The 17,431-nt window shown below is 35.1% G+C and overlaps 1 protein-coding gene across 5 annotated transcripts in view; it reads left to right on the forward strand.

Moving 5' to 3' along the window:
- LOC143211668 (uncharacterized) overlaps positions 1 to 16,412 on the forward strand; it is a 267,501-nt gene extending 251,089 nt beyond the window's left edge. For all 5 annotated transcript variants that reach the window (XM_076429526.1, XM_076429523.1, XM_076429522.1 and 2 more), the window contains exons 10-12: positions 3,988 to 4,254; positions 10,716 to 11,030; positions 12,479 to 16,412. In XM_076429526.1, the coding sequence (XP_076285641.1) occupies positions 3,988 to 4,254; positions 10,716 to 11,030; positions 12,479 to 12,532 (636 nt within the window). In that variant the 3' untranslated portion in view covers positions 12,533 to 16,412. The remainder of the gene's footprint in view (positions 1 to 3,987; positions 4,255 to 10,715; positions 11,031 to 12,478) is intronic.
- Positions 16,413 to 17,431: the final 1,019 nt, after the last annotated feature.

Genomic DNA, 17,431 nt, shown 5'->3' on the forward strand with positions numbered 1-17,431 from the left:
TTTTTGCATCACAATAACCTGAAGAGATATTTAGGTGTCCTGTTTTAGACGAAACACCCTGTATGTGCTGTGTATATGTGAAATAATAACTTTATTTGATCCCCTTGGGGTTACAAATTTACACATTGCCTCCTATATAACATCGCTCATATAATATGATATAATACATATGTATATCTACTATCTACACTGGTGGAATTTATTCTGGACATTTTGAATAAAAATATTCTTTGTTTCATATTTGTGCAGAAAATGTATTGTGTATTCTGCTATGCTAAATTGATACCGTAATATTTTTATTGTAATCTATAATGTTCATACTGAATATTTTGACATGATTTGATTTGTAAATGTTCTAAAATTTTAGTTTAAAAAAATCTAAACTGTGTTGTTAATTTTGTTTTTGCGCCTGGCAACACGAAATGTCGCATGATGTAAAATAGCCAATCACAGGATGCGTGGGTTCATTGTAATAACCAATCAGGAAGTCGTTGACGGTCTTTACAAACAGTAAAGTTTTTTTATAAGTGTGAATAACGACTAAAATGTGATTAGAATACCTCGAAACGCGTTGAAATTGTTATTTTTATTGTAGTATATTAAAAGGATGGCTGTGAATGGTCTTTTTACTGATTTTTTAAATATAAACGACGCCCTAGAATTGGATAACCATGATTAGAATATAAAATATAAACGATTATATTAAATAATTTGAATGAATGCGAAATTTAAGTAAAAATTTAAAAGTGTCCAGAATTATTTCCACTAGTGTATAGTTTAGTGTTAACAACGGAATTCTTTTTTTTTAAGAAATCGAAATTTATACTAAAATGTAAATTTAGAATAATGTAAATGTAATAGTTCATGTGTCGAATCACTTATATGACTAGCTGTAAATGCGACTTAAAATTTCAAATAAAAAAAAGACCTTTCGATCGTCATGATAATTGAGATGGCATCTGAGAAGACTATAATTGAATTGTGGACGGAAGGAAAATCTCAAGAATGTAAAGAGAAATGATATCACGTAAAAAGGGTGTTGCCTGGAAGTGATCGCCGGGTCACGTCTGGAGCTGACGCTGGACATGACAACAAAGGAGAAGTCAGCGATCGTTTATTAACGAAGGCGACAAAGACTTATGGTAGCTTGTCGATCAAACAACTGGCACCAAGTCAATACATCGAAATACCAGCGAATACTACTAGAAAAAATTAATCGATTGAGCAAACCAAGTATCTGTCACTATTAAACGAGAAAATTATACGCTGATTAAAAGGAGGGCTTAATCACCCTAAAACATTCAGAACATTTTTGAGACAATGTCTATCGTCATTTTGGTGACTCTGTCTCAGAGTTACCACTAAAAATTGCTGTACCATTATTGAAAATATTGTTTACATTACTAAACATGTTGGTATCTAATCAATTAAGGTGGAGTGGGGTAAGTGCGCTCTAGTTTTTGCAATGTTGGTTTTTAAACTGATGTATTTTCAGTCTGGTATGTAAAAACTTAACGTTCTTGGTATCAAACTCTTGCCACAGTTATTATTGATGAATTAATATTATGTAGGATTCTAATTTTGCTTGAAAATTATCATTTTGATAGGATATTGTACAAAGTGTAAACCAGGACGCACTTGCCCCGAGTCCGCCTCTGAGAGTTAAAAATGTGTGTGCTTTCGAACCTTGTTTCAAGTGCTACGGGACAAAAAAAGAATGATTAACAAGCCTGCTATAAAATGCTTCTTATTGCATTAAATTATACAGGGTGAGTCCGAAGAAACAGAACACCTAAATATCTCCGTTACTTTTCGTTGTACAAAAAACTTCTTAGGACAAAGTTACACTGTTTGAAGGGCCACATGTAACGGTGTAAGGGAAAAATTTCAAGGTCATTCTTTTACAAGATTTCAAGGTCATCGATATTTTTTTTAAATGGAATGGGGTATTTTTTAATACATCAATCGATGAAGCTGGACATTCGTTATAAAAAAGTACTAACCTATGTATGTCGAAAAGTTAGTAGTTCACGAGATATTTCGATTTAAATAACTCTAAAACACCATTACTGTCGTAGTAAAATGTTACACAAGTAAGTAAACGCTAACGTCTTAATTGGCTAATTCGTTTACGAGTTATGAACGATCAAAACTGGTAAAAATTGCAATTTTTCAAGATTTTCGGCCTTTTTACCACTTTATTAAATTATTAATCTAAATAGTAAATTATTAATCTAATCTATTTAATCTATTTGGCCAGAAAAAGTGGGAAAAACTATTTTAGCGTTATTTATAAGCTCAGTGTTATAATATTGTATATCGTTGGATTCCTCTTAAGATCAGCTACAATATTATGAAATCCAAAATACATTTTAGCATTTAAAAAATCAAATTCACCTCAATTTTTTTGTCAAAAAAAAATGTTTTCCAACTTTCATATATTGAAATTTGTGGACGTCTGAATACTGTTCCTCTTTCGTTGGAAACATTTTTTCCTCATATCATCGAGAACCCATTAAAAACCGTGATGATAGTGAAATATTAGTACTATTATAATTTGAAAAATATTTAAGAAAAAAATATTTTATTATAGTTTATTTATAGTATTTATTATATTTTGGAAAGCTCTCAAAACAAGCTACAAGATTCTGCAATAAAAAATAGGGAGTTCTATTTAAGAAATTGAAGATGACCTTCACGTGATTTTCAAACGACTATCCAAGGTCAAATCAATGACACCATTTTATGCCCGCCTTGAAACCATACAACTTTTGTCTGAAACATTTTTCTCCAAAATGCTTCATTTCTGAGATATACGTCTGTTTCACTTTAAATGACTCACCCGGTATATTATGTATAAGAACATTTTATAATTATTACCATTAATTTTCATCCGAAAATACATCGGAACTTTCTTCCTCGGATAATGCTTCTTCTTCAGTTGAGGCCAAGCGTAGCCGAACGTACGCGAAATGCTGCTAAACGCTTAATACTAAATTACCTATAAAATTTCAATTCGGACATAGTCGGAATCAAATTTCATTGGCTTATAATCAGAAATCTTTACCGAATGTAATGAGACCAAAAAAAGCATCCAGACTCACACAGAACTGTAACAAAATCGTCAATAACGTTTTGTAATCGTAAAAAAACTTACAGAATTATTGGTACTGTTCAAATATTAATAACTGTACAAATTGAGATGATAACAAAATGAAATCTGCGCGAAAGTGCTCTGTACACCAACCTGAAAAACTTTTGTAATGCAAGAATTTACACAATTTTCCTTAAAACACTTGAAAATCGCCAATGAACGGAGGCTGTTTTAGAGACTGTTTAAGCAAAGCGCGCCTTAAAATCTCTTGACTTTCGATGAAGTTTACTACTTCACGGGTGTACAAATAGAAAAACAACATTGAAGCCTTATTCTTCAAACCTACGACGGAGAACAAAAATTTTATGACATACGAAAAAATTTAGAAATCGTCTTTTTTCACTTTTTCAGGTCAAATAAATAAACCACTGTGCACCGGTCAAAATGACTGGTTCCAGAGCTTTTATTGTACACTGATTGAAATAATAACAATTATATATTTCATAAGAAATTATTGTATAGATGTCTTTAATAGAGCACGTATTACAATAGGAACTGCACAAAGTCTAAATCAAATTAATCTTGTCATTTTTATTGGGGAGCATGTTCCAGTTACTTTTGGGGCTCGGTAGATTTAGTGTTAATATTACAATATTCTAAATCGTTTCCATTTGTTCGTTGTGCGTCATCCCTAATACGAAATTCATTAAATAAATAATACGGTAAATGAATCAATGAAAATAATTATTCGTAACATTCTACAAAGCGACATAACTTACAGACATCTGAAAAATAAAAATGCTAAATATAATAAATTCTGAACGAATGAAAGTCAAATGGTTGAAATGTTTTCCCCGTTTTCCCGCATTTGATAGTAGCGCGTTTTTTTCCAGGGACCAAAGAACGCGATGAGGTATTATATCGCTTGTCAAGCACCAATGGAGTCGACCGTTACCGATTTCTGGAGAATGATCTGGGAGCAGCAGTGCAAAGTAATCATCATGTTAACCGATCTCGTTGAAAACGCAGTGGAGAAGTGTACCGAGTATATTCCACCCTCGGAAATAACTGACTGCCACCGGTTGTACGGTGATTTCCAAGTAACTCTCAAGAAGAGAGAAACCAAAGAAAAATATGCCATTTCCACGCTTCATTTAAAGGTAAGCAACAAATTGTGTAATACAGTAAAATCTTAATTTAAGCCGATTCTCGGTTCTGTGGATTCTTTGTGGTTCTGTGATTTTTTGTTGCCGCGTAGAAAAGGACAGCATATAAACACAGTGCCGGTGAGACAATGCTAATGCAATAATGAAACTTCTTTATTTTCTACTTATTTTTAATGAAACTTTGCCGATATATTCGCGACATTTTTCTGATTAAAATGACACCAAACAAGACACAATTTGGCTCGTATTTACTGGACATGTGAAGCATAATTTATAATTTATCCTATACATATAAGAAAAAAATTGAGAATAGAAAAGGTAGCATCGCATTAGCATTTTAAACAATACAATAAGGTTTGAATTTTTGCCGACCGCGACCGGCGCGGTCGCTGTTTCTTTTTCTTGTTTACCCGCTATCCTCTCCTATGTCCTAAAGTTACTCCATACCGTCAATTAAACCACTAAATACAGTTGAAATTACATCGTGTTTGGTGCGATTTTAATTAGAAAAATTCCAGAAATAAGTTGGTGAAAGTCCCATAAAAAATAATGAAAAATAAAGAAGTTTTGTAACTGGATTAGTAGTGGTTCACACCGATATAAGAAGTAGGCGAACTGACTTAAAACGGTCGCCTCCGTCGCGCTTAGATTGGGACTTTACCGTATTTCTCAACGCCACTATCACACAATATCTGCATTTATTAAATTATTATAATAACGGATATGAGTTATATACCCTTCATTATCAAAATTAATTTATTTATATGTATTCCTTCAACTTGTTCAGCCATACGTTCATGTAGAGTTCATTACAAAAGTATTGGACCACTTTCGTGTAGAATTACGGGTTCGCAAATTGAAAAGTAAATCGAAATCTACATATTTTCAATGAAATCAGTTGATTTTATAATATACACTCCCCTCTCAAAAGAATTAAGGGATAACTTGTGCGAACCCGAAAAATTGGTCCCACTTTACGCGATCATAACTCCGTCAAAAATTGCCGTATCGATATCGTTAAACAATGGTTTGACAACCTCTAGGTTCAGATGCTGCTTCAAATTGTTGATATGTTGATTTTTTACAAAGTTATAGCGAGACGAAGACAACATTGACGGTTAACAAAAATTTTGTGCAACTTTGGAACATCACACGGGGAGAAACAAATTTGTTTCATAAATCGCGTTAATATCATTTGGAAGGGCTATCTTTCCTGTGCATATTGTGTGGTTGTTGAATATTGTGCGATTTTTTTTATTCGAGTTATTCAACATTGAAGTAAATATAGGCTTTTTAACTTTAACTGGCTCCAGAAAGCGAAAAAATGATCGTAGAATCTTGTGCAAAAAAGAAATAGAAAGAGCGTTTCTTTCTCTTCAAGGCACTCCTTTTGTTTTTTCAATTTCATTAACATTTCGATATACCAGGTGTTTCTGAAAATTTGCTTAAAAAATGCATAATTTCCATTTTTTCCTTTAACTCGCTATATCTCGGCGAGAAGTGATCGTAATACCATGATCCGAACGTCAGATTGGAGCAGAGATTCTGCCGATTCAATTGAGTACCCCGTGAACTGGCTGCGACAATTTGTTACCTATGGCAGCTGTGTTTGAAGTTAGTGCTTTGCAGAAATTAGCGCGCCACGTACAGCGGCTGCCTGACATCTCTGAAAATTTGGACCAAACTCGATTCAAAATCAAAGAACTTTCGATAGAAATGAAGTAGAGCGATTAAATTCTTTTTAAATTAAAGCTGAAACTTTGCAGAATAAGGGAGAAATAGGGAGATTATGGTATGAACGGTTTTTAACCTTGAGAACATACGTTAAACATGTAGAATTTCAAGAAAATGTGGTTTCTCCAGTACCACGCGCGGAAAAAATGTATTTTTAACATGCTATATATCATTTCCCGCAGATTTTTTCACCCTGATTTCAAATCTGGTCTCTTTCAATCTGACGGTCGGATCATGGTATTACGATCATTTCTGGCCGAGATGGAGCGAGTTAAAGGAAAAATGGAAATTGTGCATTTTTTAAGCATATTTTCACAAAAACACCTGGTATATCGAAATGTTAATGAAATTGAAAAAAACAGAAAGAGTGTTTTGAAGAGAAAGAAACGCTCTTTCTAGTGCTTTTTTGCACAAGATTCTACGATCATTTTTTCGCTTTCTGGAGCCAGTTAAAGTTAAAAAGCCCATATTTACTTCAATTTTGAATAACTCGAATAAAAAAAATCGCACAATATTCAACAACCACACAATTTGCACAGGAAAGATAACCCTTCCAAATGATATTAATGCGATTTATCAAACGAATTTGTTGCTCCCCGTGTGATGTTACAAAGTTGCACAAAATTTTTGTTAACCGTCAATGTTGTCTTCATCTCGCTATAACTTTGTAAAGAACCAACATAGCTATAATTTGAAACAGAGCATCTGAAACGAGAGGTTTCAGGCTTTCAAACCATTGTTTAACGATATCGATACAGCAATTTTGGACGGAGTTATGATCACGTAAATTGGGAGCAATTTTTCGGTTTGAGGAGTGTAGTTGCTTCTTTCACCATGTTACTATAGAAACGAGATTCCTTTATTTTGTTCAATTCGTATTCGTTCGTTCAATATTAGTTAACCCGAGCATTAGTGACTAGTACTAATAAATAGATGAATGAAATTAAAATTGATAACAATGTTTTTACAATTTCGATCATTACGGTTCTATTACATACTATACGGAGGATATTTATTTACAAAATATACGGATTAGAGAAACGCAGTAATAGGAAATTTTAGTCGAGTACAAATACAACTATTTATGTTTTTGATCTATCTAAATTATTGGTAGGAAAAATTAATTTTTCATCGATAATTTTGAGCATTAATTTACAAACAAATTTTTAATGAACAGTCGAAGTACATGATCCTCGTTGTTTCCGTTATTGCTTACGAACTATTGTATAATTACAAAACTCTTTTGCTAAGTTACACATAATTTTGTACCTTCAGTTGAGTTTTATGAATTTTTATACCTTTAAAGTATTATGTATAATACTTTCTTTTTCTTTTCCAATTATTTAATTTTGATGTAACTAAAGTGTCTTTCATTGACGTAAATGGTAGGTTCCTAATTAAAAGTTACTACATATGTATTCCATGGATACAACTTCCAAGAACGATTGTCGTTAAAAGTTTCCGGCAATAAAAGCAATTTGCACACAATTTGCAGAATAGGGTACTGCACACCCTAGCTATAGCCTATCTCGATTTATGGTTGGCTTGATAGTGATTTCTTTGATCTCCTGACACATCCACACATATAAGTACTTGTATAATAATGAAACGAAATTCACCTTGTTCACATACAGTGAGTGTAAAAAGTATTCGTACGCCCTTTAAAATAGAATAGCTTTTTTATATTAATTGTACCAAACGACCTGATTTTTTATAATCAATTAGAAGCATTGGTTTACGAAATGATATGTAATAAAGATTTTCCAAATAATTATAATTTACAAGGCTACATGCAAAAATGAAGAAGGCATTTTCTAAACTTTTTTATTTGTTATGTTAGATATATACACATGCTGAAAATTTTATCGAAATCAATTAACATACACACAAGCTACAAGCGGTTAAAAATGGTGAAAATCGTAGTTTATATGTTATCGTAGGAGAGATCCCTAAGAAGTCTTAAAGGTCCATAAATGTTAATTAAATTAAAAGAAGGGAAGAGTAATAATAAATTTTGACAAAAACGATTTTAAAGTTAAATTTAGCTTTATCAGAGGAACGCATGTGGAATTGACATAAAAAGTGTAATAAAAGTAACAATTGCAATTAAAATCACAATGAAAATTGAAATTCGAATTCGAATTGGAATAGGAATTAAAATGGGAATTGAAATAGAAATTGAAATGGAAATTGGGATTGGAATAGGAATTGAAATTGGAATTGGAATTGAAATTGAAATTGGAATTGGAATTGGAATTGGAATTGGAATTGGAATTGGAATTGAAATTGGAATTGGAATTGAAATTGGAATTCAAATTGAAGCAAAAACACTATAACTCGAACAAGTAATACTAATGCTAATATTTACTGCTAGATATGGGTATACAGGGTGTCCCAAGACCCCTTCGACTCCGGGAAATGGGAGGTTCCTTAGGTCATTTGAAGCAACATTTTCCTTTGCACCAATGTCAGCCGGGGCTTTGTTTAGGAGTTATTAACGAAAAACACGGACCAATCAGAGCGCGACCTAGACGCGCGATGGCACGTTCAGCCCGGCGCGCCGGGAGACGAGCGCGGTGTAACGCCGCGATGCCACAACGAACAAGAGTTTCTCGAGATTATGTGAATCTTCCCCGATTTGGATGAGCTTTGGATACGTTGTCAAGACCATGATTCTGAACAACATTTCCCTTTACAGTTTTTGTCGGCCGGCTTTAGTTTACGCGATAAATGTAAAAACTTTTAATTGTAAATCGATCGATTGTACTATCTTTTACCCGATTTGGATGAGCTTTGGATATGTTGTCAAGACCATGATTCTGAACAACATTTCCTTTAGACTTTTTGTCGGTCGCGGAAGAACTTTACTTGTCAATTCATATGGGTGGCTCTTTTTACCCGACTTACGGCAACGTTACCCGAACGAGAGAAGAAGCAGAAACTGATTGTATTGAAAACTCACTTATTCAGCCGTAAATCCATTTGCTGCTTCGAAATGTGTGTCACTGGGTCACTCGGTGACGAACTGTACAGATGTCTTCAGGTATACGACAGTACCGAAAGCTAAGGGACGTACGGCCAGGTCGACGAACTGCACAGCCGCTGGTAGAAGGCCTAAGGGATGCGCGGTCAAGTCGACGATCCAGAATTTCAGTTTCACTTTCGAATCGATAAATAATTCGTATGTTTATTTCATACAGATGCCTCGAAATTTTTCCACACTCACAATCACTGTTCACATTTGTCAACACATAGTTATGCACTAATAATAATTGCTTAAACTAATTAAACGATTATTTAATCTAATCACTAGACTGCGGATCATTATGTAAAATGAAAGTTGGCTGCCGCTATTACAAGGGACAGGAGCCAGACAGATACATATTTGATTCTTACTGTGATCATTTTAAGAAGTTGAAAATAATACATTGGTGTTCTGAAATTACTTTAATCTCTCTAGTGTCTTAAAATGCACCTACTCATGTTTGCTACAAATGCATGAAATCCGCAGTCTAGTGATTGCATTACCTGATTGTTGTGATTTGTGCAGCAGGACAAGGGATATGGCAATTATTATTAGTGCATAACTATGTGTTGACAAATGTGAACAGTGATTGTGAGTGTGGAAAAATTTGAAGGCATCTGTGTGAAATAAACATACGAATTATTTATCGATTCGAAAGTGAAAGTGAAATTCTGGATCGTCGACTTGACCGCGCATCCCTTAGGCCTTTTACCACCGGCTGTGCAGTTCGTCGACCTGGCCGTATGTCCCTTAGCTTTCGGTACTGTCGTATACCTGAAGACATCTGTGCAGTTCGTCACCGAGTGACCCAGTGACACACATTTCGAAGCAGCAAATGGATTTACGGCTGAATAAGTGAGGTTTTAATACAATCAGTTTCTGCTTTTTCCCTCGTTCGGGTAAAGTTGCCGTAAGTCGGGTAATGAGATCCACCCATATGAATTGACAAGTAAAGTTCTTCCGACCGACAAAAACTGTAAAGGGTAATGTTGTTCAGAATCATGGTCTTGACAACATATCCAAAGCTCATCGAAATCGGAGAGGAGATAGTTCAGATAGTACATCGATCGATTTACAATTACAAGTTACTTATCGCGTAAACTAAAGCCGGCCGACAAAAACTGTAAAGGGAAATGTTGTTCAGAATCATGGTCTTGACAACGTATCCAAAGCTCATCCAAATCGGGGAAGATTCACATAATCTCGAGAAACTCTTGTTCGTTGTGGCATCGCGGCGTTACACCGCGCTCGTCTCCCGGCGCGCCGGGCTGAACGTGCCATCGCGCGTCTAGGTCGCGCTCTGATTGGTCCGTGTTTTTCGTTAATAACTCCTAAACAAAGCCCCGGCTGACATTGGTGCAAAGGAAAATGTTGCTTCAAATGACCTAAGGAACCTCCCATTTCCCGGAGTCGAAGGGGTCTTGGGACACCCTGTATGTATAAGAACTACACTGTTTATGGTCTTAAAGACGTCTTTTTAGGACGTAAGACTTTCAGACCTAAGATAGACGTAAAATGGTCGTCTGTAAGAGGTCATGTGCTATTTAGGTCCTAGCTATTTTGGCCACGTTTTGGCGATTTCCGACCATTGTGCGACATATGAGTTCCTCTGAATGAAATTGATGTAGAGTCGCATTCAACATAGAAGTGCAAAGGGTTACGGAACAAAGACTAATGAATAAATTTGGTTTTTCAGAATCTGGAGAACAACACGTTCCGGGAGGTGTATCATATTTGGTATTTGTGGCCTATCAATGGCGCACAATCGGACGGAGCAGGCTTGATAGCTGTGCTCCTTGAGGCGAGGGCACTCCAAAGGGGTGGCCCTGGACCCATTGTGGTCCACTGTAGTCCCGGCACTGGTCGTACTGGGACATTAATAGCTCTTGACCTAGGAATTAGACAATATGAGATTACGAGGACTGTGGACGTGCCAAGGGTCGTTTACACTATCAGACGGGATCGTGCTGGTGCAGTCCAGACGAAAGAACAATATGCATTCATTTATAAGGTAACTCTCTTTCTTCTTCAGTTTTGAAATGCTGACTCCCTGGATCATCAATGCTTCGAAGAATCCCGCGAAATTAAAGTAGCTTATCAACTATGAACTACAAACTGGAAAGTTACAATTTCTCACAATTCCACTCCTGTTCTCCATGCAAAATCAAAATTATCGGCGTCATTTGCTAAACACGGGAGATTAATAGACAATTTATTCCTTCTTCCGTCATTTTAACAAATTGGAGATTTCAGTTTTCTTCTCCAGCCCTGTAATCAAAGTATTTTTATTAGATCGATCTTGAACATTTTAAAACGGCATTTACGATTATTTAATGCTGCACATATGTACAGGGTGTTTACCTACAGGTGGGAGAAAATTTAAGGGGTGGTTCTCGACGATAACATAAGACTAAAATGAAGAATAAAAAAATTGCGATTTCGGTCTCGTTATTAAGTTATTAACAGTTACAAATCTGCCCAAGAAGCGGCAACTTTTCAACAGCGGTGCACGTTGCGTACAATCACACAGGCGCGCGACAGTCTCGTATCAAGTGACAAACGCATGCATACCTTAGTTCTCATTTGGGGCCCCAGCGACGTGAAAATGTTTAAAAAATCGTTGGACGACATTGAACCTACCTACTCGTTAAAATCCACGACGGCATTTCTAATATCCGCCCTATGGAATTATCGAGTGGAAGGGGTCAATGCCCTTTCACTTTTAAATTCTTCTCACACATATCCACAAATCTTTATCCTGCACTATAATTGTTCATAACACCGTACTTAATACACTGAAACAAACCACACATATGCTCTAGCACTATTTACAATATCATACACACGCACTACGAGTTTACAGAGAGTACAAGTTTACTGAGGGGAATGAGGAGAATATAAAGTTCTGGTAATACTTCAATGTTGAAACACTGCCCTTTATTGAACTCGATTTACGTCGCGAGACTCGCTCACAAACGGAAGGGACATCTTGAGGTCGTATGATTTCTGCGAACGGAAATCTTAAAACCCACCTGTAGGTAAACACCCAATTGTATTTTGTAACAAGTAAAAGTTTAGGGTTGGAACAATATTATTTGAAGAATTGTTTTATCACCCGAATGTAACACCTTGCATTTTCTCATAATTTAGGTGTAATTCCGGTGGCATACTTATTGTTAATTAGCTAGATCAAACTATATAAACATACTGCGCTGAAAAGCGTATAGATGATTAGGATTGAAATAATCTTATTTGAAGAATTGCTTTACCACCGTAATGCAAAACCTTGCAGCGCAATGTACAGTACAGTTGCGATAGTTGTCAACGACCGAGTATGCGATAGTTGTCAGGTGCCTACCCAATCCATTGCCGGCCAAGGAAGGCTGGTTGACAAGAATCGCGACTTTACTGTATTTTTTAAATGTCTGGTAACAATTGACAGAGTTTTCTCTTTTACAGGCCCTAAATTTGTACGCGACCAAACTAGCCGGCGGTGTGTTGGATTCGACGTGAATCGACGGAACAAATTTTGGAAGTATTCTGCGTCGAAAAGAGATTTCCGTATCGATAAAGGGTAAAAGAAACATCACAGAAGACGACACGAAGCACGAGATTATGAAACACTCGAGATCTTAGAATTATCTAAAATAGGGAAATATTATAATATATAATAATTGAACGAAAAAAGGCGACATGTGATAAGTGGACCACTCTGACGATCACGCATCGTTTTAGATTTTTACTTGATCTACTAGGAACGCGACGAATACAAACACGTAAAAGTGGGACACCTGTTTTAATTCATATACATAACTTGTCTTTTTCTTTTGGTCGATATTTGAAAATTTTGTCATCACATTACAGACTTATTAATTACATGGTTTTTATTAACGAAGTCTATCACGCATCGATGTTTATGAAACTGAGACTTTTTCGAAGAAGCAAATTTTGAATATATTTACTTGAGTGTTCGAATATTTTTAAGTATAAAATTTATAAATACTCAACCGTTGTAAATATTATGCCACTCTGCTTTATTATTGTACATTTTTTATATGGTTACTCCGTAAAACTGTAAAGTTTCATTTATATTGACGAAGAATACTTCGTACACGTATCTGGCTAGGTTTCTAACCATTGTTTATATAACTGAAGGATTTCTCAATCGTTGTAACAGAATCGATTTCAATTTTAGAAGCTGCACTGCTTAACTTCTTTTAGATAGAGAAACTAACTAACTACCACATTCTTTGAACACATGTAAATATTTTATTAAAAATGGTGGGTTTTAAAATGCTACATGTCTATGTTTTGCATCGATTGATTTTAATCACATTTTAATGTTACATCACATATGTTACTTTAGAAGGTTCATAAATTGTTGTGATAGATCATCACTACACTGCGGATGTTTATGCATTTATGAAGGAATTGGTTGCATGAAGGATTTGGTTGCATGAAGGATTTAAGAATATCGTAATGTTCTTATCAATGTAACAAAGTCATTAAGGGATGAAACTAATTTTTATTTTGTTCCTGAATCCCACAATCAATGCAGAACATTTTTATTTCGCTTAAAGATCCGCAGTCTAATTATCACAGAATATATTACCAGAGTTGGGCAAAAATTTTATCATATTTAATTATATAATTATAATAATTGTGAAAAAATAATTAATTATATAAAAATGTCGAATAAAACCACTAGACACAGTCCAAATTCTATCGAGTTTAGTGTCATTTTAATCGGAAGAACACCACGAACTAGCTGGCGCCACTTCCATGAAAAAATTATGAAAAATAAACAAGTTTTGCAATTGAATTAGTAATGGTTTCACACCGATATACGCCTTCGTCGGCCTGGCAGAAAATTATTCAAAGGATTTATACGAAGTCTTCGAATAATTTTACGAATAAAACCACTTTATTCGACATTTTTATTTAAATAAAATTTGTGCCCAACTCTGGTTCTTGCTATACGTTTAAATTTTAAAATTAAACCAAATTTAGAATTGGAGGCCACACGTTCAATTAAAATGGAAACATTTTCTAAGAATATAAGCTTCCTTTTGTGGTTGTATAAAACATTTTTCTACGATATTCTGTATCCGAGCATGTATGATTCTTTTCAAATTATGAAAAATCTGTATGTATATGTTCAGATACATTAAAATAATGTACGCTTTTTAAAGATGTTTAACCGAAAGAAAAAGATAGACCAAGGTGTACCTACTTTGTTCAAGTGAAAAAACACGAACTGACAATGAGAGGCCGAAATTCATTTGTGATATGTCGACGTCATACAGCTACGCACTTCTAAAGCCTCTATGATTTCGTAAATCTCTTTATATTGCAGATTTCGCCACCTTTGTCAATACTTCAATAGAAATATGTATATGTATTATATGTTATACATATATATATATATTTATAAATAAAATTAATTAAGCATTATTTGAATATTTAACATTGTAGGGTTACTTCAGAATGGCTGTCGTAAAAACGATTTCGTTTTACAAATACTTTGCTACTGCTATCTCTCTTCGAAATTCTCGATGATAGCAAAATGGCTTTTTCGAGTTTCACACATGTATAGATGTATGCTCACTGTAATATTCTGCACAATTTTTTTTAGCAGCTACGATAAACTCATGAAAAGAAGAAAAGACTAGAATTATTTTAATTAAATGCCAAATTAAAGTAGCAAACATTTTGAAAATGGGCTTTCCAAACCCTGCAAGTTTAATTTGTTACTTTCTCCGAAATGCATATACAGGGTGTGTCTGTTAAGTTACGTCACCATTTTTTAGGCATTTCCGGTAGTGTAATTAAAAAATGTTTTAGACAAAAGTTTCTCAGTACTTGGTGAGCTACATGTTCGCATATTCTTAAATCTGCAAAAATGTTTTTTACGTAAAAAAGTAAAGGTCACCTTGACTTTTTTAAATGGCACCACATGCTTTGGACATCATGGGATTGTTTCTGACGTCGAGGCGAATTTCACAGTGTACTATACTATGACCTTGAAATTACCTCAAACTTGGAAATTTTGTGCAAACGTAATTTTAATGAAAAACTATTTCTTACAATATAAATCAAGTTACATCAGATGTTCGAACTGCGATCCATCTTCTACGATACAGAGCTCCGCTCTTTCTATTAGACTTTTCGTTGTCGCCATAATTAGGGCGTCTCGGTTTATGTTATTACATGCAGTTGTTATGCGATTTCGAAGTTCTTGAACATTATTGATTGCTGTATTGTATACAACAGATTGCAGATATCCCCAAAGATAAACATCCAACGGAGACAGATCTGGAGAACGCGGTGGCCAACGAATTGGACCCATACGTTCCTGTCCAACGATTTATAAACTAAAAAAAAAACACAAAAAAAATAATACACAAATCTAATACAAAGAGCGGAGTTCCGTATCATAGAAGGTGGATCGCAGTTCGAACATCTGATGTAACTTGATTTATATTGTAAGAAATAATTTTTCATTAAAATTACGCTTACACAAAATTTTCAAGTTTGAAGTCATTTCAAGGTCATGGTATAGTATACTGTTAAATTCGTCTCGACGTCAGAAACAATCCTATGATGTCCAAAACATATGGTGCTGCTTAAAAAAGTCAAGGTGACCTTTACTTTTTTACGTAAAAACCATTTTTTCATTGTTACTTTTTCCGAAATGCATACCCAGATAGCACAAAGACGTCTTCAAGACGTCTGCAGTTGGTCATTCAGACGTCTTAAAGATGCCCAGAATGTCTTCTGAACGTCTTGTGTTAGAAAACGGTACGTCTTAAAGACGTTCAGAAGACATTCGTAGGACATTTGAGAGGTCTTTAAGACATTCCTAAGAAGTCTTAAAGGTCCATAAATATTAATTAAATTAAAAGAAGGGAAGAGTAAAAATAGATTTTGACAAAAACGGGTTCAAAGTCAAACCAATAAATATTGAGTCGGCAAGAAAGTAATTTCGGTATTTTACGGTGAAACAAAACCGAATTTCTTTATTCAAGCAATATGAACATTAATCAATAAAATATTTATTTATTCTTTTTGGCAAAAGATCATCCAATAATAGGGAAAATATCTTATTCATTAAAATTCATTGCTTGGATAGAAAAAATTGGGCTCTATTTTCACTTTAAAATACCAAAATTACTTTCTTGCCAACCCAATAGCTTTATCAGAAGAACGCATGTGGAGTTGACATAATGAAAATTAAAATTATAATTAAATTCACAATAAAAATTGAAATTGGAATTGAAATTGAGATTGAAATTGAGATTGAAATTGGAATTGAAATTGTAATTGAAGCAAAAACACTATAACTCGAACAAATAATGCCAATGCTAATACTTACTACTATCATAGATTATGGCTATACAGGGTGTCCCAAGACCCCTTCGACTCCGGGAAATGGGAGGTTCCTTAGGTCATTTGAAGCAACATTTTCCTTTGCACCAATGTCAGCCGGGGCTTTGTTTAGGAGTTATTAACGAAAAACACGGACCAATCAGAGCGCGACCTAGACGCGCGATGGCACGTTCAGCCCGGCGCGCCGGGAGACGAGCGTGGTGTAACGCCGCGATGCCGTAACGAACAAGAGTTTCTCGAGATTATGTGAATCCTCCCCGATTTAGATGAGCTTTGGATATGTTGTCAAGACCATGATTCTGAACAACATTTCCCTTTACAGTTTTTGTCGGCCGGCTTTAGTTTACGCGATAAATGTAAAAACTTGTAATTGTAAATCGATCGATTGTACTATCTTCTACCCGATTTGGATGAGCTTTGGATATGTTGTCAAGACCATGATTCTGAACAACATTTCCCTTTACAGTTTTTGTCGGCCGGCTTTAGTTTACGCGATAAGTAACTTGTAATTGTAAATCGATCGATGTACTATCTGAACTATCTCCTCTCCGATTTCGCTGAGCTTTGGATATGTTGTCAAGACCATGATTCTGAACAACATTACCCTTTACAGTTTTTGTCGGTCGGAAGAACTTTACTTGTCAATTCATATGGGTGGATCTTTTTACCCGACTTACGGCAACGTTACCCGAACGAGAGAAGAAGCAGAAACTGATTGTATTGAAAACTCACTTATTCAGCCGAAAATCCATTTGCTGCTTCGAAATGTGTGTCACTGGGTCACTCGGTGACGAACTGTACAGATGTCTTCAGGTATACGACAGTACCGAAAGCTAAGGGACGTACGGCCAGGTCGACGAACTGCACAGCCGGTGGTAGAAGTCCTAAGGGATGCGCGGTCAAGTCGACGATCCAGAATTTCACTTTCACTTTCGAATCGATAAATAATTCGTATGTTTATTTCACACAGATGCCTTGAAATTTTTCCACACTCACAATCACTGTTCACATTTGTCAACACAT

This window comes from Lasioglossum baleicum, chromosome 8, assembly GCF_051020765.1.
Source record: "Lasioglossum baleicum chromosome 8, iyLasBale1, whole genome shotgun sequence".
In the NCBI taxonomy this organism is placed as follows: Eukaryota; Metazoa; Arthropoda; class Insecta; order Hymenoptera; family Halictidae; genus Lasioglossum; species Lasioglossum baleicum.